Source organism: Salmo trutta, chromosome 5, assembly GCF_901001165.1.
Source record: "Salmo trutta chromosome 5, fSalTru1.1, whole genome shotgun sequence".
NCBI lineage: Eukaryota > Metazoa > Chordata > Actinopteri > Salmoniformes > Salmonidae > Salmo > Salmo trutta.
Genome location: NC_042961.1, coordinates 47,654,485 through 47,679,420, shown reverse-complemented (window position 1 = coordinate 47,679,420; position 24,936 = coordinate 47,654,485). Strand labels below are relative to the sequence as shown.

Sequence of the window (24,936 nt, the reverse complement as noted above, 5' to 3'; positions counted from 1 at the left end):
ACGCACACATTCACACGGACACCCACACACACCTTAGTTACAATATGTCTTCTTCTCTCTCTCCAGGATCCCACCAACGGCTACTACAACGTGCGAGCCTCCACCCACGACGAGGGCCGTCCCGCCTCCCGCTCCATGCACTACTCCGACTACCGGCCCTCCAGCACCCCAGGGGGCGCTGCCTCCGTCAGCAGCAGTGCTGGTGGATCAGGGGCCACAGCCAGCGGAGGAGGCCCTCCAGGCCCAGGGCCCCTCAACACCCCTGGCCGCCCCAGCTGTTACGACCCCCGTCCCCCCTCCAGACTGTCCCATAACAGCTATGCTCAGTTTAACACATTCACCCGGGCTCTGCAGAGTCAGCCGCCCCCTCCCAACCCCCCGCCGCAGACCAGCGACTTCCCTGGGGACTGCAGCCTGTTGGACTCCTCTCAACTGGCCTACGACAACTACGGCTATCCCTCTCACCCCTATACCCCCTACCGCATGGGCTTCGCCCCGCCCACTCTGGCTCCCTTGGAAGCCGGTCCATCCTATGAAATGTACGGGGTGGGGCCGGGGGTGGGCCCTGTGCCAGGGGTGGGGCCTGGTGTGGGGGTGGGGCCTGGGGCAGCTCCGTCAGGGTCAGAGACTGGACTGGGGAAGTATGGAAGCTCGACCCGCTTCTCCTATACCTCGCAGCATTCTGACTACGGCCACAGAGGGCACACACAGAGGATGCAGACACATGTGTGAGATACAGTACATTCTCACGTAGAGGGTGAGGGTGCATTCTCATACACACTGTCACTCAGACGCACACACACATTCGCATTCTCAAACATACACACACAAACACACTTGAGCGTACACAGACACACACACTTAGACACACATGCAGGCACACACACAGACACACACACACACACATACACAGGAGTTAGGATTTGCCCATGAGACAGGGAGGGTATGAGAAAGAGAGAAAGTCCAGATCAGTGGAAAATAGAGAGGATCCAAGTGAGACGGAGGGGAATTCCTTGTAATCAGAATTCCAACACTCCCAGTGTTCAATTCTTCGCTCTGAAAGAGCAGTAAGCGAAAGTCACAATCAAGACCAGAGAAGATAGGACTAGAGAGAACAAGAGATCTTTAGATCTTAATTGTCAAAATAAATAGCAGAAGTGCTATGAATTTAGACTGTAATGAGTGACGAGGGGGAGGGGGGGGGGGGTTACAGGCAATTTATTCCATATACGATTGCCAAATATTAAAGTAAGGCATATCATGGAGAAATTGACCATCAAATATGGTACTCATTCGTTGGGCGGGAGAAACCTCAACCAGTGAGGAGTAATGACTGTCTGCCATTTTGTTTTAGCTGGTTGTTGTTTTATACAGTGATCTTAGAGCACATATATATCCCAGAATGCTTTACTTCATTGGCGCCATTGGTGCTGGTTAGTGGGGCCATGGTACGTTTTGCACTGCATTACAAACAGTATTCATTGCTTAGACATCCGTTATCTATATCTATAGCTGTATTATATATATGTCTGTTTTTATTTGCACACCAACAAACTAGAGCTTTGTATTCTATTTTTTAACATTTTACTGAATTATTTTTGTCATATTTCTGTGAAGGAAGTGTCTGTGGACCAAAATGTTCAAACTTGAGAGGGTTTAGTATTTGTTTGGGTGATATTCACCCCAACAAACAAAGAGAAACATGAAGAAGTATTTGTGGACCTGTTTCTGTCAGCCATGATGACTGGCAGAAATCAGGAAGGGGGGGTATATACAGGAACCTTTTTACCAAGTGTCCATGTTGCTCTTTATCTTGATGTAAATCTTGGGTTACAAGCATTTATGCAGTAGATAGCATGCAGGAGGTCCTTATATTGGCAGGTGTTGTGTGTTGCTAGGCCTACCAAGGGTTTAGGTATTGAGGCAGTTCCGGGCATATCGAACCATAAGCCTGGTAGCCTGGGATTCAAACTGAATTTGCTTTGTTACACCATTTATATGAATATACTACATCATTGATATGATGAAACATAGCAAATTCAGCTTGGTTCCAGGATATAAGCCTTAGCCTGGTGCCCCCTGCTGAAATAGAAAGAGGTGATGTGGTAGCCTGGTCCCAGGTCTGTTTGTGCTGTCTTGCCTACTCCTATGGTCATTGTCACACTTGCGAACAAACAGACCTGGGACCATGGCTAGTGAGATGGTGTGTACGGAGGTTTAGAACAGAGAGGCCTTAGGGAACATGTGGTAAACGCTTTCATTACTCATACACAATCAGCCATGATGACGAGGCCTGAGGAGAATGTGTATAGAAAGGTGCAATGAAGGTTTTTCTACAGTATTGACATATAGTGGTGTGTGATTGTGTGAATGTGTATGGGTGAAAGAAAGAATGAGCAAAAGGGAGAGAGAGAGTGTGTGTGTGTGTGCACATCTATTTGTACAGTGTTTGTATAGATGTGTGAATGGCTGTGTGTGTATGTAACACATATACATACCGTACCTGCGTGTGTGCGTGAATATTGTATGCGTGTGTGTGTATGTCTGTATATGTTTATGTGTGTGAGTGTTTCAGTAATACAGCATTTCTCAAACTCGGTCCTGGGGCCCCCCTGGGTGGATGTTTTGGTTTTTGCCCTAGTACTACACAACTTATTCAAATAACCAACTCATCATCAAGCTTTGATTATTTGAATCAGCTGTGTAGTGTTAGGTGCAAAAACCAAAACGTGCCCCCTTTGGGTCCCCAGGACCGAGTTTGGGAAACGCTGCATTAATATGTCCATATCATTTCTCTTCGCAATCCTGTTCCAATACTTGTATACCTCTGGTAGGACTGTATCCTGTATTATTGTGTCTTTGAATTTAGAAATAAAATGTTTATCTTATTGTACTGTTCAACGTAGCAGAGAAAAACTGTTCAAAAGATGTACAACAAAAATCACATTTTCATTTTTTAAGTTCATTATCTCCAATATTTTTTAAAAATGGTATGTAATTATTTTTCCACAGTATTACAGAAATAAAAAGCACTGTTTTTTATAAAATAAACCATATTGTGTGATGCTTTCAGGGGAATGGGATAACTTCCAATTCAGAGAATACAGTTTATTTTGTTTTCCCCTACAATCAACATATATTATTACCTACAACACAATGTAATATAAAAAACTAAATAAATGGAAACATCTTTAATTAGAGCCAAATTTGAACAATGTCTGAAAATGCAATTAATCACAGCAAATCAATACAATTAACTTTATTAATGATTTTAAATCATTTGACAGTCTTTATCGGTACACATTAATTGTACTAATAATTATATTATATAAATGTGAAAAATCACTACAACACTGTGCTACAGTGGGGGGAAAAAGTATTTGATCCCCTGCTGATTTTGTACGTTTGCCCACTGACAAAGAAATGATCAGTCTATAATTTTAATAGTAGGTTTATTTGAACAGTGAGAGACAGAATAACAACAAATAAATCCAGAAAAACGCATGTCAAAAATGTTATAAAATGATTTGGATTTTAATGAGGGAAATAAGTATTGACCCCTCTGCAAAACATGACTTAGTACTTGGTGGCAAAACCCATGTTGGCAATCACAGAGGTCAGACGTTTCTTGTAGTTGGCCACCAGGTTTGCACACATCTCAGGAGGGATTTTGTCCCACTCCTCTTTGCAGATCTTCTCCAAGTCATTAAGGTTTCGAGGCTAACGTTTGGCAACTCGAACCTTCAGCTCCCTCCACAGATTTTCTATGGGATTAAGGTCTGGATACTGGCTAGGCACTCCAGGACCTTAATGTGCTTCTTCTTGAGCCACTCCTTTGTTGCCTTGGCCGTGTGTTTTGGGTCATTGTCATGCTGGAATACCCATCCACGACCCATTTTCAATGCCCTGGCTGAGGGAAGGAGGTTCTCACCCAAGATTTGACGTACATGGCCCCGTCCATCGTCCCTTTGATGCGGTGAAGTTGTCCTGTCCCCTTAGCAGAAAAACACCCCCAAAGCATAATGTTTCCACCTCCATGTTTGACGGTGGAGAAGGTGTTCTTGGGGTCATAGTCAGCATTCCTCCTCCTCCAAACACGGCGAGTTGAGTTGATGCCAAAGAGCTCCATTTTGGTCTCATCTGACCACAACACTTTCACCAGTTGTCCTCTGAGTCATTCAGATGTTCATGGCAAACTTCAGACGGGCATGTATATGTATTCTTGAGCAGGGGGACCTTGCGGGCGCTGCTGGATTTCAGTCCTTCACGGCGTAGTGTATTACCAATTGTTTTCTTGGTGACTATGGTCCCAGCTGCCTTGAGATCATTGACAAGATCCTCCCGTGTAGTTCTGGGCTGATTCCTCACCGTTCTCATGATCATTGCAACTCCACGAGGTGAGATCTTGCATGGAGCCCAGGCCGAGGGATATTGACAGTTCTTTGTGTTTCTTCCATTTGCGAATAATCTCACCAAATGTTGTCACCTTCTCACCAAGCTGCTTGGCGATGGTCTTATAGCCCATTCCAGCCTTGTGTAGGTCTACAATCTTGTCCCTGACATCCTTGGAGAGCTCTTTGGTCTTGGCCATGGTGGAGAGTTTGGAATCTGATTGATTGATTGCTTCTGTGGACAGGTGTCTTTTTTACAGGTAACAAGCTGCGGTTAGGAGCACTCCCTTTAAGAGTGTGCTCCTAATCTCAGCTCGTTACCTGTATAAAGGACCCCTGGGAGCCAGAAATCTTTCTGATTGAGAGGGGGTCAAATACTTATTTCCCTCATTAAAATGCAAATCAATTTATAACATTTCTGACATGTGTTTTTCTGGATATTTTTGTTGTTATTCTGTCTCTCACTGTTCAAATAAACCTACCATTAAAATCATAGACTGATCCTTTCTTTGTCAGTGGGCAAACATACAAAATCAGCAGGGGATCAAATACTTTTTTCCCCCACTGTATATACTTCTACTGGGCAACAGTCACTTGACTATTTCCACTACCACTGTATTCACTATTTCTACTGTTACTATTCCACTAAAGGCTTCTATCCTACTACTACAAATATAGTTATACTTCTACAATACACTAGCGTCAAATTTTCAAAACTAACAATTTTAACTTCTTCCACTATCATAAAAATACTTATGGAGTATTGTCACACTATTTTTCTAGCACCAACTCAACTTCATTATATTTCAGTGCGATAGGTGGCAGTAACATAATTCTGTCATCTTTGCTTCCCAAACCAAAAAATAAGAAAATCATTGTTGCCGACTGCACAGCCAGAGATGCTTTGGAGGAGATGGGAAACTTCATAGGAATAGTATTAACGCACATTGTGTACGTTGCAAATGCTAAGGGAATGGGCCGTGGAGTGCATTCTTGACGATTCTGGGACGAGGAGAGCTCTCCTTCAAGGAGTGAATGGGCGTCAATTGGACGTTAGCTCAAAAACCCAACATTAGCATTAATTTCGTCAACAAGAAGTACAACATTACAAATCTTTTCCGAGATGTGAGATAATTAACTTGCTATATATAATATTATATAGCTTTAAAATCGGGACATTTCTCCACTCATACCCTGACTTTGAGAAGGGATTGCATGATGATTAACTTTCCATTCATTGCCCAATGGGATTCCTATCTCCTCCTTTCTGTTATATATTTGGCGCAGCTATTTCGACTGCCAAGAAGGGAAAGATGCACTCCAGGAAGGTGGAGAACCTTCGTGCCCAAACCCATGCAGTGTGATAAATGTAAATTATTTGGTCATGTGTCAAATGTATGTAGACGGGAGGAGTATTACATGCCAGCTGAAACTCAATTCTGCAATTGTTGTGGTGAACATGCACCCGAAATTCTGAAGTGTACTGTTAAGGTGAAGGAGACGGCGGTGGTCAGAATAAGGGCTGTCCAGAACGTCTCCTGTCAGGAGGCATTGAGAAGAGTGGAAGAAAGGCGTGAAGTTGAAGAGGTAATGGTGGTAGGAGTAGAGACACCAGATTATGTTCCTTGTCAACAGAGGGATCCTGACATGTTGCATGTTAAGAAGGTGGACTTTGTAGCATTTATTACTTTGGTTAACAACTGCACCGCGCAAACTGAGAGGAAATCTGAGGAAATAGGCATCATTGTGACTGCGGCTGAGCGTTTGTTTGGACTCAGGAACCTTTCTGAAGAGGCATTACAAACAATCCTGTCAATGAGTGCTCTGTCCTCACAGGCACCTGAGCCTGTGTAGGGATGTGATTTGAACGTGACTGAAGGAGTTGAATAGTTTTGCAATGGAATATATTATTTTTGTTTTGTTTCAATACCCCGTACAGTAGGTGGCGGCAATACACCAATAAGTCTAGTCTGCCATAAAACTTTGAAGAAGAAGACGGACCACGGATAGAACAATGAGATGCACTCCCCGGACGCAGATATGGAGCGTGAATATAATGGCGGGGGAATCAAGGAGAATTTGGATATTGTCCAAAAGAATAGAAAACGGAGCAAAGTAGCATACAGTGATGAGACTGTCCCTTCTTATCTTGTAAGAGTACATTTTGTTAATGAGAAGCAGCTGATTGGATTACCAATTTTGAAGAAACCATTTGATTTAATCCAAACTAGTGGAGAGAGTGCTGGGTAAAGTGAATGCTGTGAGGATCACGAGAGGCGGGCTTGTTTACATGTTTTTGTTCTTCTGAGGATCAGAAAGAGCGTCTGTTGCGTCTCATCCGATTTAGGAGTTTGATGTGTCCTGTGTGTCTCTTCGGAACAGGGCACTGTCTGGAGTTTCATGGGGAGTAGATGTTGCAGAGATGACAAATATTCCTGGAGTGATTGATGCTTGTCGAAGGAATTGTGTGGAGAATTAAGAAAAAGTGAAGTCTGTTCTTTAGTTTTTTTTATATGGAGTCTCTACCAACTCAAGTACAGTTGGGGTATATAAACCACACCGTGACCAATGCAGTTTGATCATTGTAAAACTTTTGGACATGTTTCAAGTGTTTGCAGAAGGGAGAAGCTGAGATTTTAAAGTTGTGGAAAACATCATATCAAGTGTTTTAAAAGTGATGAAAATGTCACATGTTGCAATTACGGTGGGAACCATGAAGCCACGTCTGTGGAATGCCCGACTCGGGTGAAAGAGAACGAGGTGGCCAAAGTCAGGGTTGTCCAGAGCATTTCTTATGCAGCAGCTGTTAAAATGGTTGAGGGTTCGAATGATGCTCCTGAAGAGTCCTGGATAGGCCTTCACTGGAGGCTGCAGGGGTTGCCATTCAACATCAGGACCCAGATATGTTAAAGGTTAAGAAGGTGAACTTTGTTGCCTATTTAACTATGGTGATTAATGGCAGTGCCAAGGTGGAGAGAAAATCCAAGAAAATAGATATTATTGTGAATGCGGCGGACTGAAAGACTTCTTGGCGGAGGAGTTGCATGGAGTATTGTCACAAGCAGTACCTCCCTCTCAGGTCATAGAGCTTGAGAGGGGAGATTTGAAGGAAGAAGTGTACGTGTTTTGGTTTTGTCAATGTGGTTTTTCTTTTTTTTTCTTTTTGGTGGATTAAGTTTTTCCTATCAAGTATGGGTTTTATTTGTACCTTGTTTAGTTTTTTTTACCCTGTCCAATTGGTGGCGGTAATGCACCTTTTGGGGTTGTAGTCTGCTATACATTCCACAGAAGAAGACTGCCAAGATGGCGGGGACAGTATTGAGCTCGCTTAGCAAACTTGGACGTCCTTCAACAAAATGTATTTTAAATAGTAATATGGTCAGCCCTGGTTGCACTGTCCTGCAAAATAGGTGAGATGTTGAAATGTTGATAAATGCAATAATAATTGAACTTGTTAATGATATCCAAAAATAAATAAATACTGTCACATAACCGTTACTGTAGCTAACACTAGTATTAGCAAGCTAGAAAATTTGTCCATAGGGCTTACCTGCTCACCATATAACAGCGTTTGGGTTTTTCGTTCAGACTTAACAGCCCACCCTACATCTAGATCTATGTTTCTTATGTCATGTCAAACGTGACTGTTGTATAGTTGCTGTAACGTTAAACAGCTTGAGAGTTTGGCTGCGTGTTACTGTAGTTATCTTGCCAACCGGTTAGTTACTTGAGCTTCCTTCACCATGGAGTGGAGTGTAGTCCGTTACTTAGCCGAATCATGTGGATTTTGAGTTAACATCAGCACATTCGTGACCGGCTTGTCATCTTGCTAGCGAACTAATTAGCTAGCATAGTACCTAACAATTTGTTAATGTGCAGAAGCAAATGAAATGCAAGCTTTCACTGTCGTCTGAAAAACATTGCATAAGGATTGGAACGTTGGCACCAAACAGGTCTGAATTCCAGGCTAGCTAGCTGTCCACCTTGACTTGTTCTAGTTAGCTAACGTTACTCAACAACAACACGTTTAGCTAACGTTAGCTACTTAGCTGAAGTTATGTGAAGTGCCATTTACATCATTGAGGTCAACAACACGTCAGAGTCAAACATCAATACGTTTAAGACAGTTCAGGATTTTCAAGGAGGGACATACATTTGTGCCTTTACAATTAAGCTATGGACCCTGCCTACCCCTGCTGTGTGAAATGTGATTAGTGACCCGTCAGTTTTGGCTGACTAGAGCGTAATAATGCCCAACCCTGACCTCTGTCATCATTATGAGGTGTTTCCTTGGCACTTGTGGTTGCTCAAGACTGAGTTGGCTTACCTCAAGAGCATTTGTAGGTTAAACACTGGCTAACCAACATCCACACTGTGCCTTAGAAACGGTACTGATTCCCTATTGACACATCATGGTTGCTTGTTCTTTTCTTCTAGACAGAAACAATGGCAGCCAGATGTGGAGTGGACGGAGCAGTATGCCGGGGCGGTGATGTATCCCAGCGCTATCACTGAGAAATGGGTCCCCCCACCATGGAATGGTATGCCCCTATGAATAGGCTAGTTATTTAGGCAGAGACCTCTATAAATATTTATATGTATGGTAGTTGTATTTTATTGCCTCCTATTTCATTGAACCAGATTTTGGCTTAGTCAAAGTGGTTGTCAGTGGTTTCTAAACACAGCCTGTGACTGTGGCGGATGAATCAGAATGTATCCCTTTGGACTCTGGTGTTGGCAGTTGTACTTCTTCCCTCAGCTGGGGCTCAGTCACTTGGGGCCCAGAGAGGGGAGAGGTCAGAATTATCTTTTACATGTCTCTGGTGCTATGCAGAATATCAGAAAAGGAAGAGGACAGGATGGATCATGTCTTCATATGTGAATGTGTCTTTACCTATTCATATACCATGTGAAGGGATGGCGTGATTAATGGGGAACCAATTACTTGTCTTCACAATGTCTGTGCGCAAGTCACTCCCTCCTTTGGCATTGGGGGGAGGTGTAGGGCAGTGTATGGAACCATTGTATGTCCTCTCTGATGTTGCACTTATCCAGGGATCGTATATGACCTAGAGACTCACTCCCCTCAGTGAGCTTGTCCAGGAGTGGGGTCAAGAAGGGGTTTTACTTGAGATGGGAGTATCTAGAGTTGACAATAGAGTTATGCCATTGGATGAGTTGGTGTTTTTGTTCTATACCGTACCAGGAAGAGACGGTTCCAGTTTGGAGTAGGAGGGCCAGACACTGGTCTGAACAATGAAAACTGTTGACACAGCAGTTGCTGTCTGCTATGTATTATAGATACCTTTCATACAAATCTTAACCTTGTGACCATTCTATGTATCTGTTGTTCGTCATGTAGGTTGAGAGGGGTGTATCTTGGCTATAAAAGATCTTTGTACTTTTGTGTTGTCACTCAACGGTTCATTAGAAATAGGGAATCATTGAAAGTCAATGCTATTGCAAAGCTCTTATTATTAAAGATGTAGTTTAAGTATAACTCTGACTGGTGTGTGAAGTTTGTTTCTCCTCATTTGGTAATACAGAAATGAACCACCACATGACTTGACCACTTTATTATAGATTTAGAATCATTAGACGTCATACGCTGTGACTTTATCATAGTCATTCCACATATAGCTTTATCTCAACTCATATGCATGAATTCCAAACCAACTAGCCCCTCTGCAACCTCTCAATTCTTTCCATCTGCAAATCCCTGATGAAGGCCAAGAGCTGAAACGCATTGGTTTTACTTTTAACAATAAAGAAGCTTTCTTATCAACTTCCACTGTCCTCCAAGAGTTGCTGACTCTCCTCTCAACCACTCTTTCTCTCCACAGATAAAGATGCTCCTATGGAGAAGGAGGTGTCTAACCTGACCATTAACTTTGGGCCCCAGCACCCCGCTGCCCACGGCGTGCTGCGTCTGGTGCTGGAGCTCAGCGGGGAGTCGGTGAAGAAGTGTGATTCCCATGTGGGGCTGTGGCACAGAGAAACTCATCGAGTACAAGACCTACCTGCAGGTACTTAGCTGCTGGACTAAGTGTCCATGATGTGTAACAAGCAGGCCTACTCTCTGGCCGTGGAGAAGCTGCTCAACATCCAGGCCCCGCCCCGTGGATCAGAGGTGAGACTAAGTGCTGCTAGATGACCATGCCAGAAAGGACAAACATACCAGGATCTCAGGTACTGGGGTGTATTCATTAGTGCACACCGTTGCAAAATGTTTTGCAACATAAAAGGGTTTCCTATTTCAGACGGTTTGCTGCTATTTGGTTTCGAGTGAATATGTCCCTAATAAACAAGCCAAGTATATAAGCTTTTTGCTCTTAATTTAGGCTTAGAGATAAGGGTACATTTTGAATCAGGGATGAACATTTGTGGTTAGACAAGTGCTGCACCTTCCTCCTTTACCAGCACAACAGTAACAAGCGTGAGAAGCATGACCTTGTAAGATCATCTGGACCGATTTGCCATTTTATACAAGGTCACTAGGGGGCAGTAGTTTGCAGTCAACATGGATATACAGAGGGAATGTGGCCTGTTATGGAATGCAATCTTCACACAGGCAGAAGAGGGACAGCAGTAGTGAAGTAAGTATGCATTTTCAGTGTGTTTTTCTGTGTTGTAGTTCTTTTCGGAGAGCTGACTCGCATCATGAACCACATCATGGTCATCACCACACACGCCCTGGACATCGGAGCCATGACCCCTTTCTTCTGGATGTTTGAGGAGAGGGAAAAGGTGAGGGCACTGGTTAGACTAGAGTAGTGTATGACCTTTCTTTGAGGTGATAGGGCGCAGGTTGTCATTGTTAATAAGAATTTGTTATTAATTGACTTGTGTAAATACAGGTTTGCTGTAGAAGCCATTTTGAGCTCATTCACAGGCAGTTTTTTTAAAGGATGTTCTGTCTCGTCTCTATCCTTCTCCTAAATGTTTGAATTCTATGAGCGTGTCTCAGGGGCCAGGATGCATGCAGACTATGTCAGACCTGGAGGAGTACACCAGGTGAGGGCTCCCCTAGGTCCAAATCCAGGATCAGCATCCTCTCCCCCAATCCTAACCTTAACCGTAACGCAAAACTGACCCAAGATCTGCATCTAGGGGCAACTTCACTCTACAGCTATGAATTCAATGTATGTGACGTAATGGTGGCTATAAAACTAAGATTGTGTTATCTGTTTGTTCCAGGACATGCCACTGGGGCTAATGGACGACATCTACGAGTGGTGCAAGAACTTCTCCATCAGAATAGACGAGGTGGAGGAGATGTTGACCAACAACCGTATCTGGAAGAACCGAACTGTGGACATTGGGGTTGTGTCTGCCGAGGACGCACTCAACTATGGCTTTAGGTGAGGCAAATATATGTGTATATATATATATATATATCTCACACTACCGTTCAAAAGTTTGGGGGCACTTAGAAATGTCCTTGTTTTTGAAAGAAAAGCAAAATGTTTTTGTCCATTAAAATAACATCAAATTGATCAGAAATACAGTGTAGACATTGTTATTGTTGTAATGACTATTGTAGCTGTAAACGGCTGATTTTTAATGGAATATCTACATAGGTGTACAGAGGCCCGTTATCACCAGCCGGCACGTTGTGTTAGCTAATCCAAGTTTATCATTTTAAAAGGTTAATTGACCATTAGCCTTTTAGCCTCCCGGCTACGCCCAACGTCATCCTAATAAGGAAAACAAGGAAAGAGAGAGAATTTGGCAGACTGAGTGGGAGGGTGAAAACTGTTGTGCTGATTTTAAAGAAGCAATAGTTTGAGAAACAGATGCCTTACAAGTCCTCAACTGGCAGCTTCATTAAATAGTACACGCAAAACACCAGTCTCATTGTCAACAGTGAAGAGGCGGCTCCGGGATGCTGGCCTTCAAGGCAGAGTTGCAAAGAAAAAGCCATATCTCAGACTGGCCAATAAAAAGAAATGATTAAGATGGGGAAAAGAACACAGACACTGGACAGAGGAACTCTGCCTATAAGGCCAGCATCCCGGAGTCGCCTCTACACTGTTGACGTTGAGACTGGTGTTTTGCGGGTACTATTTAATGAAGCTGCCTTCTTGGCAGGGGCTAATGGAAAACAAGAACATTTCTAAGTGACCCCCAAACTTTTGAATGGTAGTGTGTATATATGCACTCTTACTCTCAAACAGTTGAAAACCTAATGACATCTGTAACTAACTCTGATTGTCTGTCAGTGGTGTGATGCTGAGGGATTCAGGCATCAAGTGGGACCTGAGGAAGTCTCAGCCCTATGACGAGGTGGAGTTTGACATCCCCATTGGCAGCCAGGGAGACTGCTATGACAGGTGAGAAGAACTCCTATTATCCTCGATTTGTCGGCCTCTTATTTTAACCCGGTAAGTTCACTGAACACATTCTCATTTACAGCAACGACCTGGGGAATAGTTACAGAGGAGAGGGTTGAATGAGCCAATTCTAAGCTGGGGATGATTAGGTGACAGTGATGGTATGAGAGCTAGATTGGAAATTTAGCCAGGACACCAGGGTTAACTCCCCTACTCTTACGATAAGTGCCATGGGATCTTTAGTGACCACAGAGAGTCAGGACACCCATTTAACATCTCATCTGAAAGACGGCACCCTACACAGGGCAATGTCCCCAATCACTGCCCTTGGGCATTGGGATATTTTTTTAGACCAGAAGAAAGAGTGCCTCCTACTGGCCCTCTAACACCACTTCCAGCAGCATCTGGACACCCATCCAGGGACCAACCCTGCTTAGCTTCAGAAGCTAGCCAGCAGTAGGATGCAGGGTGGTATGCCTTTGCAGACATGAGTGTCTGGTTTCAAGTCAAGTTTTTTGTGCTGCCTGACCCAGACCACATACAGTACCAGTCAAAAGTTTGGACACACCTACTTATTCCAGGGTTTTTCTTTATTTTTTACTATTTTCTACATTGTAGAATAGTAGTGAAGACATCAAAACTATGAAATAACACGTGGAATCATGTAGTAACCAAAAAACTGCCACCATTTGTCTTGATTACAGCTTTGCACACTCTTGGCATTCTCTCAACCAGCTTCATGAGGTAGTCACCTGAAATGCATTTCAATTTACAGGTGTGCCTTGTTAATTTGTGGAATTTCTTTCCTTAATGCGTTTGAGCCAATCAGTTGTGTTGTGACAATGTAGGGGTGGTATACAGAAGATAGCCCTATTTGGTAAAATACCAACTCCATATTATGGCACGAACAGCTCAAATAAGCAAAGCGAAACAACAGTCCATCATTACTTTAAGACATGAAGGTCAGTCAATCTGGAACATTTCAAGAACTTTGAACGTTTCTTCAAGTGCAGTCCCAAAACCATTGAGTGCTATGATGAAACTGGCTCTCATGAGGACCGCCACAGGAAATGAAGATCCAGAGTTACCTCTACTGCAGAGGATAAGTTCATTAGAGTTAACTGCACCTCAGATTGCATACCAAATAAATGCTTTAGAGTTCAAGTAACAGACACATCTCAACATCAACTGTTCAGAGGAGACTGTGTGACTCAGGCCTTCGTGGTCGAAATTGCTGTAAAGAAACCACTACTAAAGGACACCAATAAGAAGAGACTTGCTTGGGCCAAGAAACACGAGCAATGGACATTAGACTGGTGGAAATCTGTCCTTTGGTCTGATGAGTCCAAATGTGAGATTTTTGGTTCCCAACCGCCTTGTCTTTGTGAGACGCAGAGTCGGTGAACGGATGATCTCCACATGTCTGGCTCCCACTGTGAAGCATGGAGGAGATGGTGTGGGGGTGCTTTGCTGGTGACACTGATTTAAAAAAAAAGATATATTGAATTCAAGGCACACTTAATCAGCATGGCTACCACAGCATTCTGCAGCGATACGCCATCCCATCTGGTTTGCGCTTAGTGGGACTATGATCCAAAACACACCTCCAGTCTGTGTAAGGGCTATTTGACCAAGAAGGAGAGTGATGGAGTACTGCATCAGATGACCTGGCCGCCACAATCACCCCACCTCAACCCAATTGAGATGATTTGGGTTGAGTTGGACTGCAAAGTGAAGGAAAAGCAGCCAACAAGTTCTCAGCATATGTGGGAACTCCTTCAAGACTGTTGGAATAGCATTCCAGGTGAAGCTGGTGGAGAGAGTGCCATGAGTGTGCAAAGCTGTCAAGGCAAAAGTTGTCTACTTTGAAGAATATAAAATATATTTTGATTTGTTTAACACATATTTTTTGGTTACTTGAGCGGGGCCCGCCCAAGAGATCTAAGATGAAGGTGAGACTCAATTAATGGCTAGAATTTTATTTGGAATAAAATGCATTGGATTTAAATCGCCTTTTGAAAAACCCAAGGAAACTGCAGCAAAAAATGTTTTATTTTAGGACATTTAGATCATCCTCAGACTATATCCTCTTTACTCTATAGTCAAGCTCAATAAGCCCTGATTTCTATGTGCACGGTGGAGTGCTGCACATTGAGTCTATTATATAAGCATTAACGTCAGTTGTAATGGTGGTTTAATTATGTTCCCATGTTAGATGTCCATGGAGTCTCTGATCCATCACTTTAAGCTGTACACAGAGGGTTACCAGGTGACCCCCGGATCTACATATACGGCAGTAGAAGCACCCAAGGTAAGCCCTCCCTTCCTCAGACAGACATGGATATAACGGATTTGCGACGCTCTCTGTATTTCACCTATCCTCAAATACTGAGGCTATTTGATAAGTGCAGTTTACCATTACTAATGGTGAGATTCTCCTTCACCTGGTCCATTTTGTAGGTCATAGGATGCCTATAGATCAAACACAATATCATGTCCTTTATTGCAGATATTACATGTATTTGACAGCCAGGGACAATGTACCAGATCTAACCAGCCGGCTAATACTAATCTGTAGTCCCTGTGTAGGTAGATGAAGACATTGAATGTAATGTGCTATAGGTGGGGCTGTTGTGTAATGCGATCTCCTGTCTCGTTCAGGGAGAGTTTGGTGTGTATCTCATGTCTGACGGCTCCAGCAGGCCCTACCGCTGCAAAATCAAAGCTCCAGGATTCGCTCATCTGGTACGGGGAGTTTAAACTACGCATGCACACTCACACAGACAGAATTCACACCCCGCATTGTTCAATGTAGTTATTAATTATTCAAAGTGTTAAACTACTTCCTCAAGACTACTTATAGTTCATTCCCCTTAGAGTCGATGTCCCTGCCCCGCTAACATCGAATTAGCATAATTTAACAAATCCCTGCTAAATTCTGTCTAAAGTAGACATCTGTTTTTGCATGAGTTGCGTCTTAATCCACCGTGTCGGCCTTCCGCAACTGCGGTGGAAGGTGGCAAAGCAACATCAAGGTTTGTCAGACCATGAGACATCCCGAAAATCGGTCCTATCACGAAATTGTCTGAACGGTTTGGCCTAGAAAACTATTATGACCCCTCTATGGAAAGATGAGACTCACGAACACAATTGTGTTCTCAGTTTTGCTCTACAACCCCCTCCCCAAGCGTCTTGGGACTCGTCTGAAGTCGGTACAGATGATCTGCCAACTTCTGTCCTTTGCGTTTAGGCTACACACTAATTTGTGGAAAGATGAGACTTTCCCCAACATGTACATGTCTGTTGTTTTGCTCTAGGACACCCACAGGCCTCACAAGAATTGTCTGAAGGTCCCCCAGTACCAGTTTTGAAAAATGGAGGCTGTTTAGTGCAAAAAATAAGGGGTTAAACATGTATGTTTGTATGTGTGTGTTCTTTCTTATACTTTATATATCTCTCAGATATAGGACAGACACTTCATAACAAACTTCCTTTAGCCCCCCCCCAAAAAAAAAATCTGTTGTTCCATGTAGTGAATTTGTTATTCTATGTGTTTATATGGGCTAAAGGCAGTAAGGCCAAATCCATATTTTTCATCTAATAGTTTTTTAAAATATTTTCTTTTGATACTTCAAGGGGTATTAAAATTAAAATAGCAAAATGATCCTTGGTGTGACCTTCTAAAACAATTCCATATAGCTTAGTAGAAACCCCCCCCTCGCTTAGACAGTAATGGGTTGATTGTTGGATTGTAGTTGGTTAATAGTTTTGATGTCTTCCCCAGGCTGCCATGGATATGATGGCTAAAGGACACATGCTGGCTGACATGGTGGCCATTATTGGTAAGACATGTTTCTACTGGGTCGTGTTCAGTAGAACACACCGCAGCAAAATGTGTTGCAATGGGAAACCAAAATCTGTTATAGGACAAGTACATGTTCTCTGTTTCCACAAAAGGTATCCTTGCTGAACATGACCCTTACATTATCAGTATACTTATAACTCATACAGCATTTCTATTTGTGTAATGTTCAAAATATTTATGGTTAATGTATGCTTGAGGTTTAACAAATGATTGTATTGTTTTTCCTCTTGTGACAGGAACTCAGGACATTGTGTTTGGAGAAGTTGACCGTTAAGTTAAAACAAAAGACTGTTGTGTTGATAACAATGGTTCCACTCTGAAGAGGATTTCTCCCCTCTCGGTCTTCACAATCTGTCTGTCTCAGATGAAGGCTCTGTCCGTAGCCTCACATAGTGTATTATTTATATGATCTGTAGTGACAAACTCGTAATCATCATTGTGCGACGCTTCAATGATAAACCTCATAACTATTTTTACTGATCTGTCAAATGGTGCGATTTTCTCATGGTTAGTCTCTTGAAATAAAAATATACTGTAAGCACTTCAGAATATTTTTACGTGTGATATTTTTTTTCGAAATGCCCTATTGCACAAAACTAAATGGACTGAGCTCGACCACAACTTCCCCCCCTGCTTTACCCTGGCTTTCTTTGCAACACTACGTCATCACCTCAAACCACTAACACTTCAGCCCTGCTCAACCTACATACTTTTTACTGACTGAGAAATCAGACGTCCAGCAAAAAGCATCTTGTTGCCTACTATTGCTGTGTCCTTTTGTATACCTGTTGCTGTAATGGGAGGCAGATTCCCAGTTCTTTCAGCTCTTCCTCTGTGGATGAGCTTTGGCAGTGCTAGTGAGTATGGAGTTTGATACTATAACCGCTGATTGGTGTTGACCTTGGCTATGAAAATGTATGTCTGTGGGATTAACATGATGAGAAATGAGCAAAACAGTTTCTGTTTAGTGTAATTGCAACTAAATGTAGTCCCCCACTGGACTAAATATTTGTAAATGGTTGAGTCCTATGGTTAAGATCAGATCTCATGGGCAAGTCCAGAGCATATGTCGGTATTCAGTAAAAATATTTGAAAATGTAATCTCTTTGGAACTCATTGAACTTTTATTTGGTAATATGAATTATTGATATTTTTTAGTTCATAGAAACACTAACGACATGGTTCAATAGTTATTGAAGTGGGTAACATGTTAATTTATCCTTCCCGAAAATTAAGTAAATCATAGTAGAAATAGCTGTCTGTAAATGGTTTTGCTCATGATTGTTTTTAACCTGGTTTTATTTATAGATTTATTTTAGATCAGTGTTTGATGCAAAATGTGTATTTTTTTTAAAATAAGTGTAGGACAGGTAATTCTAACATTCTCTAGAGGGCAAAATCGTCTGATGAAAAAATAAAATAAAATCTACGTATAGTTCAGGGCCATTTCTGTGAAAGCAGAAGCGAAGCCATCGTCACATTGGTCCTCTTTTTAACACTTGCGACAGAGGAAGAAATAGTGCTGACATTGGCATACATTATGCTATCACTAACTATCTAGCTTTATTTTGACAGGAAGTCAATGCTGAGACCACGATCTCTTTTCCAGATGAAGCCACGATACACATCAAAATATAATGAAGACGTTACACAACACATTCATATACACATTAAAATACATGTTATGCACAATACACAACAAGCAGTAAAAAGGTCCCCTAGCAACTGTCTGAAATGCCCTAGAGGCACCAATTCTTTCCATTTTAAAGTGTATTGTAGATCATTCCACATAAGGTGCAAAACAACCTAAAAGCAGATCTACCTAACTCAGTGGAGATTGAAGAGGTTTTCAGACTTGGCCACCCCTGAGCCTGGGTCCGGTAACCTGTACAGCTATAGCTTAACAATGGGTTAAGGAATGGTGGAAGTTTATGCAAGAACGGAATGCACCGATCTACAAGGAAGGCCAGCCTACATTCTGATACAAAATGCAATGATGTATATGGCATGGTTCCCCAAACTCGGTTCTGGTGCCCTCCATGGGGGCACGTTTTGGTTTTTGCACCTAACACTACACAGCTGATTCAAATAATCAAAGCTTGATGAGTTGGTTATTTGAATCAGCTGTGTAATAATTATTTATGTCACACGGGTCACCACGTTTGTGAAGGGGGAGTATATGGGCCACATTCCAGACCCTAGGGATGGTACCAGAAATAATTGTAAGGTAAAAAAAAAAATGTGTTAAAGCTTCTGAAATCAGAGGAGCAGAAATCTGCAGCAAGAAAGGATTAAGCAAATCGACACCATTTTTTTTTTTTACATCAATCTTGCGCAAGCCATCTAGCACATCACAAGAAAGTTGTTGACATGAAAAGGTTTACTTGAAGTTGACGGAACTTCCAACGAGACTGGGAGAGGAGCAGGCAGTTGACCGGATGACCTGGGTCGGTTAAATCACCATTTACTTCAAATAAAAAAAGCTGCTGATATTAAATGCTGATTAAAAGCATAATTTATCAAATTTTTCTCAGTAATGATGAGTCTGGCACAACTTTCTTAGGCAGAGATGGAGAGGAATTTCCTTACTTCAGTACATTAACCGTTTTCCAAAATGTAGACAGATCCCCAGCAAAGACTAAGAATTTAGAAAGTAGCTAGATTTAGCTTTCTTGATTGAGGAAGTGCATCTATTTCTCAACCTGCCTGAAAAACTGGCAATCAGCTACACAGCCAGTTTTTCTAGCCTTGGCTAAGGCCTGATTTCTCATAACATCTGAAAGTTCTTTAGAGAACCAAGGATTTATCATGTTTTACTCTAAGGTGTTTAAAGGAAGCGTGTTTGTCTGCCAGAGATATACAAATAGATGAGAACAATTCTAGATCTAATTCAGGGTCAGGCATGCAGCTGATAGAGAAACATTCAGAGTAATACTTTCATGAAGAAAAACATGTTAAATGTCTCTTCATAATTATACGAGGATCAGTGTTAATCTGTTTGTCGTCTCCAATACACGCAATAGGACAAAGATCACTGAGATCATTAGCAAAGACACCACTGGACAAGTACTTGTCAGAATTAGGTCAATCAGTGAAGAGTTGCTGGATTTTCTTTTTACATTAATCTGTGGGGGCTTTGTAATCAGTTGAGTCAGGTTAAAGTGAAGCCAAATATTATTTACTGTAAATGGTCTGAGCCCAGGGTAAGCCCTGCAACAGATACATGTATATTTTGGCTTATGCCCACGTCTATAACCAAAACCTAAATTCTTGGGGGGGATACTGGTATTTAGTGAACATAATGCCACAAGAGTTGATTTCGCATATACTGTATAGCCACTCCTATAAGATTAGGGCGTCTGCTTTGCTGACAAATTTGTGCTATGACGATGATCAAAGCCTACTTGTCAGTACAGAATGACATAAACTCAGCAAAAAAAGAAACGTAATCTCACTGTCAACTGCATTTATTTTCAGCAAACTTAACATGTGGAAATATTTGTATGAACATAAGATTCAACAACTCAACATAAACTGAACAAGTTCCACAGACATGTGACTAACAGAATGGAATAATGTGTCCCTCAACAAAGGCAGGGTCGAAATCAAAAGTAACAGTCAGTATCTGGTGTGGCCACCAGCTGCATTAAGTACTGCAGTGCATCTCCTCATGGACTGCACCAGATTTGCGAGTTCTTGCTGTGAGATGTTACCCCACTCTTCCACCAAGGCACCTGCAAGTTCCTGGACTTTTCTGGAGGGAATGGCCCTAGCCCTCACCCTCCGATCCAACAGGTCCCAGACGTGCTCAATGGGATTGAGATCCAGGCTCTTCGCTGGCCATGGCAGAACACTGACAAATCACGCACAGAATGAGCAGTGCTGTCTTAGACGTCTCACAGTACGGACATTGCAATTTATTGCCCTGGCCACATCTGCAGTCCTCATGCCTCCTTGCAGCATGCCTAAGGCACGTTCACGCAGATGAGCAGGGACCCTGGGCATCTTTCTTTTGGTGTTTTTCAGAGTCAGTAGAAAGGCCTCTTTAGTGTCCTAAGTTTTCATAACTGTGACCTTAATTGCTGACCTTAAGCTGTTAGTGTCTTAACGACCGCTCCACAGGTGCATGTTCATTAATTGCATGGGAAACAGTGTTTAACCCCTTTACAATGAAGATCTGTGAAGTTATTTGGATTTTTATGAATTATCTTTGAAAGAGGGTCCTGAAAAAGGAACGTTTATTAGCCAAGATCCTTTTTGACATGGTGTGGATAGGAGTACCGTAAATTCCGGACTATAAGCCGGAACTTTTTTCCCAGGCTTTGAACTTCGCGGCTTAAACAATGACGCGGCTAATATATGGATTTTTCCCGCTTTCATTTTTTTTGTATGCAAAAAAACACATTCTGTGACGTGCTCAGTTTTTTGGCGGCATGAAGCTTTCATTAGACCAATGAAATTGCCGAACGGGTTAAGGTCAAACAACTTTTTTGTTTACTGTTAGATTAAATCGAGCGCTCTCAAACTTCCCATCATTCTGATTACGGTAGTCATTTTGTCACCCTTATCATGGCAAAGACACGGAGAAATGCATATGATGCAGCTTTCAAGTTGAATGCGATTGATCTGGCTGTTGGAAAAGGAAATAGAGCTGCTGCACGGGAGCTTGGTCTTAATGAGTCGATGATAAGACGTTGGAAACAGCAGCGTGAGGAATTGACTCAGTGCAAAAAGACAACTAAAGCTTACTGCTAATTTAATTTTTTTTTGTTACACGCCGTGTTTCGTTAAAGTCTATTTATTTTTGTTACAAGCCGTGTTTCGTTAAAACCTATTTATTTTTGTTACAAGCCGTGTTTCGTTAAAGCCTATGTAAAGTTCATTTGTTTCAATGTACCGGTAGGCACCTGCGGCTTATAGACATGTGCGGCTTATTTATGTTCAAATAATATTTTTTTTTCAATTCAGTGGGTGCGGCTTATATTCAGGTGCGCTTAATAGTCCGGAAATTACGGTAGATAGGTAACAGCCAAACGGGTAATGAAAGATAACCTTGAGATTTGCATGATAGACTAAGGTTACTGGCAGGGTTGGGTAGGTTACTTTCTAAATGTAATCCGTTACTAGTTACCTGTCCAAAAATTGTAATCAGTAAAGTAACTTTTGTATTAACCAAACTCAGTAACGTAATCTGATTACATTCAGTCACTTTTACATTACTTTCCCTTAAGCGGCATTAGAAGAAGACAAAAATATGTTACCAATTGAACGACATTATTGCAGGATAAATCAATGTTAAAGTTTACATAGCTGGCCATATATGGATGTTCAATTTTACTTTAGATTTTTTTTTGTAGGCTTCTTCTAACGCATCGCTTTCTACTACATATAACAATACGATTAAATAATATCTTTACATTAATATATGTAATTTATAAATCCCAAAATGGATGTAGCAACTACAGACTGCCCCTTTAAAGACTATGAAAAGTATATGAGTTAGAGTATGTGTCCATTAGGCCTATGGATTTTTTTTATCAGCATGTATTAGATTAAGCAATAAAAGACCCACTTTTATTCCATAGGCTGGCACTATGCAGCCGTGGCAAGAGCACATTTTTCACTGACTGTCCACTGGTTTCAAAAACAATTATTGATAGTTTACACTTCTTGAATTCAACCCTTATTGGATTCAAATACACATTCAGATTTGTGAACAGCCATCCACAACAACCACAATCCATAAGTCGCTAATAACTAAATGAGAGAACAGCAGTGTGATTCACATCAATGCACCATGTAGATATCAATAATAAGTGATATCCGTATCGCCGTAGACTACACCACCACTGTCATCCTTACCTCCAAGCGTTTATTCAAGTTGGATAATCTTTGGATGCCAACAGTAGTCGCACCATTGGAAGACATAGCTTGGACTGTTGTCTACAAAAGCCTATTCCTGCTCTTTTCCCTCGATCCATCTAACACATTTGGTGTGTCGTCATAGTGGTCCCTGACTTGTGTTCAGACTCGCTCAGGTGGAACAAACTTAAACTTGCACCTTTTTTCAATGCTGATTTGAATGTCATTGAGAAAACAGTGTCAAAGATATTTTTTTTCAGACATCCTTTCTGAATTTAAAAGTAATCTTCAAAGTAATCATCTAGGTTTTCAAAAGTATCTGTAATCTGATTACAATATTTTTGCTGGTAACATAACAGATTACAGTTACTGTTTTTTTGTAACCTTTTACATGTAATCCGTTACTCCCAACCCTGGTTACTGGAAGTCACTTGCAATAACTGTGATATTATGTGGTCGTTTTGACCTACCTTAGTTTTATGTACAGACTAAGTCACTCTGGATAAGAGAGTTTGCTAAATGACAAATGGTGGTCAAACCTCAGAGGGCCAGCCTGTAAATAGAAATTGTTGTTCTGTGTCCTCAGCGGCCCTGGGTGAGTCTCAGATCTGCTATATCCTGGACGCCATCTTGTTTCTGTACGGTATCATCCTCACCGTGCTCTACTGCAGGCTCAAGGTACTTTCAGTCCTTCTTTTTCCCAATCCCTCTCTTTCCCTGCCTCCCTAAATTCTCTTTGATCTCTTTCTTGCTATACCCACTCTCAGAGGGTGCCTCAGGGGGAGTTGTGCAAAAAAATACATTGCCAATTCACACGTGTATATTATTTCACTTGTACATGTGTGAAATAGGACAAATATAAGCACCCACCTAATTATTATTATTATTATTATACCCTATCGAATAGCCACGACAACTGTAACTGGCATTTCGTGTAGATCTGAAAGATTGATCTAAAAACCTATCTTTATACTTATGTGCAATACAGTATGACCATGGGTACAATATGATAGTATAGTACCATACCACAATATGATAGTAGCTCCACCTTGTGCGCTGAAAGGTTAGGTGGACATTTCACCATATTGCTTACACCTATCCTATCATACCCATCCGATCCTCTCAGATCTAAGTGCCTAAAGTCCCTGAGGCTAGGGGGTTGTTTCAGTTTCCTCTTTCTGTCTCTACCAAGTTCTTACCCCATCTATCTCTCAACACTCAGTTTTTCCCACAGATGGTTCCGGTGACTGGGGCTGGGACAGAAAAGCCAGCGGTGAGAAACACACTGTAACATGAGCTACATCCAACTCCATTAAACAAGACCCCATGACACCCAGATACATAGAAACTAGACCCTGCAGTTGGCTGAGGGTCAAATCGATGTAACGTGATATATGCAATTCATTTATTTAGTCCTGTATAACGCAGACAGACACATCTACTGCCCTACAGCTTTACAGTGGGTTGGGGGCAGAGGGGGATTTCCAGGCTAATATTTAACATTAAACCAAATAGCTAATCTCACACACTTCCTAAAAAAAACACACGCACAGTCCGAGTGTCTGTCTGTCTGTCTGTCTGTCTGTCTGTCTCTCTCTCTCTCTCTCTCTCTCTCTCTCTCTCTCGTGTTTTTTCCTAATTGATTTCCTCTTTTACTCTGACACAGAAAACGGAGGAGGGTATCTATACGGTGAGTTGATGATGGTGATGATGGTGAAGGTTATCTTAGTCAATATGTGGAGTGTAAATTGTAGGGCCTTGGTTCATGATATATTCACTCTCTCTTTCTCTCCCTGTCTCTCCCTGTCTCTATCTCAGGGTCTGACCCCTCACACTGCGGATACCTATGAGACCATCGGTCAGAAGAAAAGATTGAAGTAGCAGAGGGGGGAAGAGTTGAAGAAGTCATCTGTCAAATCACTTTTGTCTCCAAGAATTTCCCAGGCCTCTTATGTGTTTTTGTTAGCATAGCTTTTGACGTTTTGAGAGAAAATGTATCCATTTTTGAACATTTACTTGCGTATGCGTGAACCTCCTTTGTATGTGTCGTAAGAGAGAGGAATGTGAGAAGACTAAAGGGGAAGTTGAGCTGTGGGTAAAAATGCATCACTTTTGACAGTGTATGTCTTCTTTGTATGCTACTTATACTAAAGTTCCTTTAGATTTAGCTTGAGATTGATGTTTTTTGTATTTTCAAATATGTTTCTATTTTCCGCTTTTTAACTCTTGAGATTTGTGTTCTGGGTGTACTTTATGTATTTTCAAAGCTTCTATGGTGCTTTTATAATACGTTCTAATAAAATATCAAAATGATGGGTCTGTGGTATCTTGCACTTCTTTATTCACAGTTTCTCATAGCTATTTCAGAGGTTGATTTCCGTTACACCAATGCCATGACAACTGATCACACACTGTCCGAGTCACATCCTGTGGGCGCTGCTAAGTTTTGTGGGTGTGTGTCTCTGCGCATTCACAGAAAAACAAT

At 41.8% G+C, this 24,936-nt stretch overlaps 3 protein-coding genes across 4 annotated transcripts in view; all 3 read left to right on the top strand.

Moving 5' to 3' along the window:
- LOC115194305 (kin of IRRE-like protein 1) overlaps positions 1-2,402 on the top strand; it is a 31,391-nt gene extending 28,989 nt beyond the window's left edge. The window contains exons 15-16 of the mRNA XM_029753924.1: positions 67-586; positions 626-2,402. Coding sequence (XP_029609784.1) covers positions 67-586; positions 626-732 — 627 coding nt within the window. The 3' untranslated portion in view covers positions 733-2,402. The remainder of the gene's footprint in view (positions 1-66; positions 587-625) is intronic.
- Positions 2,403-6,517: 4,115 nt separating this feature from the next.
- LOC115194938 (NADH dehydrogenase [ubiquinone] iron-sulfur protein 2, mitochondrial) lies at positions 6,518-17,138 on the top strand. Its single transcript, XM_029754852.1, has 12 exons — positions 6,518-7,801; positions 8,829-8,932; positions 10,235-10,417; positions 11,026-11,138; positions 11,331-11,405; positions 11,589-11,752; positions 12,614-12,724; positions 14,664-14,676; positions 14,940-15,035; positions 15,386-15,469; positions 16,509-16,566; positions 16,826-17,138. Exons 1-12 carry the CDS (start codon positions 7,695-7,697, stop codon positions 16,861-16,863), a joined length of 1,146 nt encoding a protein of 381 aa, XP_029610712.1. The 5' UTR covers positions 6,518-7,694; the 3' UTR covers positions 16,864-17,138.
- A 117-nt stretch (positions 17,139-17,255) lies between these two features.
- Positions 17,256-24,765, top strand: LOC115194304 (high affinity immunoglobulin epsilon receptor subunit gamma). 2 transcript variants are annotated; one of them, XM_029753923.1, is made up of 5 exons: positions 17,256-17,446; positions 23,038-23,129; positions 23,686-23,724; positions 24,118-24,141; positions 24,270-24,765. In XM_029753923.1, exons 1-5 carry the CDS (start codon positions 17,386-17,388, stop codon positions 24,330-24,332), a joined length of 279 nt encoding a protein of 92 aa, XP_029609783.1. In that variant the 5' UTR covers positions 17,256-17,385; the 3' UTR covers positions 24,333-24,765. The 2 variants fall into 2 exon arrangements, with proteins under 2 accessions (XP_029609783.1, XP_029609782.1); XM_029753922.1 differs by having other exon boundaries at positions 17,261-17,446; positions 23,674-23,724.
- The last annotated feature ends 171 nt before the right edge of the window (positions 24,766-24,936 follow it).

What these genes read in the sequence shown, in the direction of transcription:
- LOC115194938 (XM_029754852.1), top strand. Translation starts at nt 7,695, where the DNA reads ATGGCGGGGACAGTATTGAGCTCGCTTAGCAAACTTGGACGTCCTTCA. An exon ending in GGTCCCCCCACCATGGAATG is followed by an intron (nt 8,933 to 10,234) that starts GTATGCCCCTAT and finishes TTCTCTCCACAG; the next exon opens with ATAAAGATGCTCCTATGGAG. An exon ending in CGGCAGTAGAAGCACCCAAG is followed by an intron (nt 15,036 to 15,385) that starts GTAAGCCCTCCC and finishes TGTCTCGTTCAG; the next exon opens with GGAGAGTTTGGTGTGTATCT.
- LOC115194304 (XM_029753922.1), top strand. Translation starts at nt 17,386, where the DNA reads ATGGGAGGCAGATTCCCAGTTCTTTCAGCTCTTCCTCTGTGGATGAGC. An exon ending in GATGAGCTTTGGCAGTGCTA is followed by an intron (nt 17,447 to 23,037) that starts GTGAGTATGGAG and finishes CTGTGTCCTCAG; the next exon opens with CGGCCCTGGGTGAGTCTCAG. An exon ending in CGGAGGAGGGTATCTATACG is followed by an intron (nt 24,142 to 24,269) that starts GTGAGTTGATGA and finishes TCTCTATCTCAG; the next exon opens with GGTCTGACCCCTCACACTGC.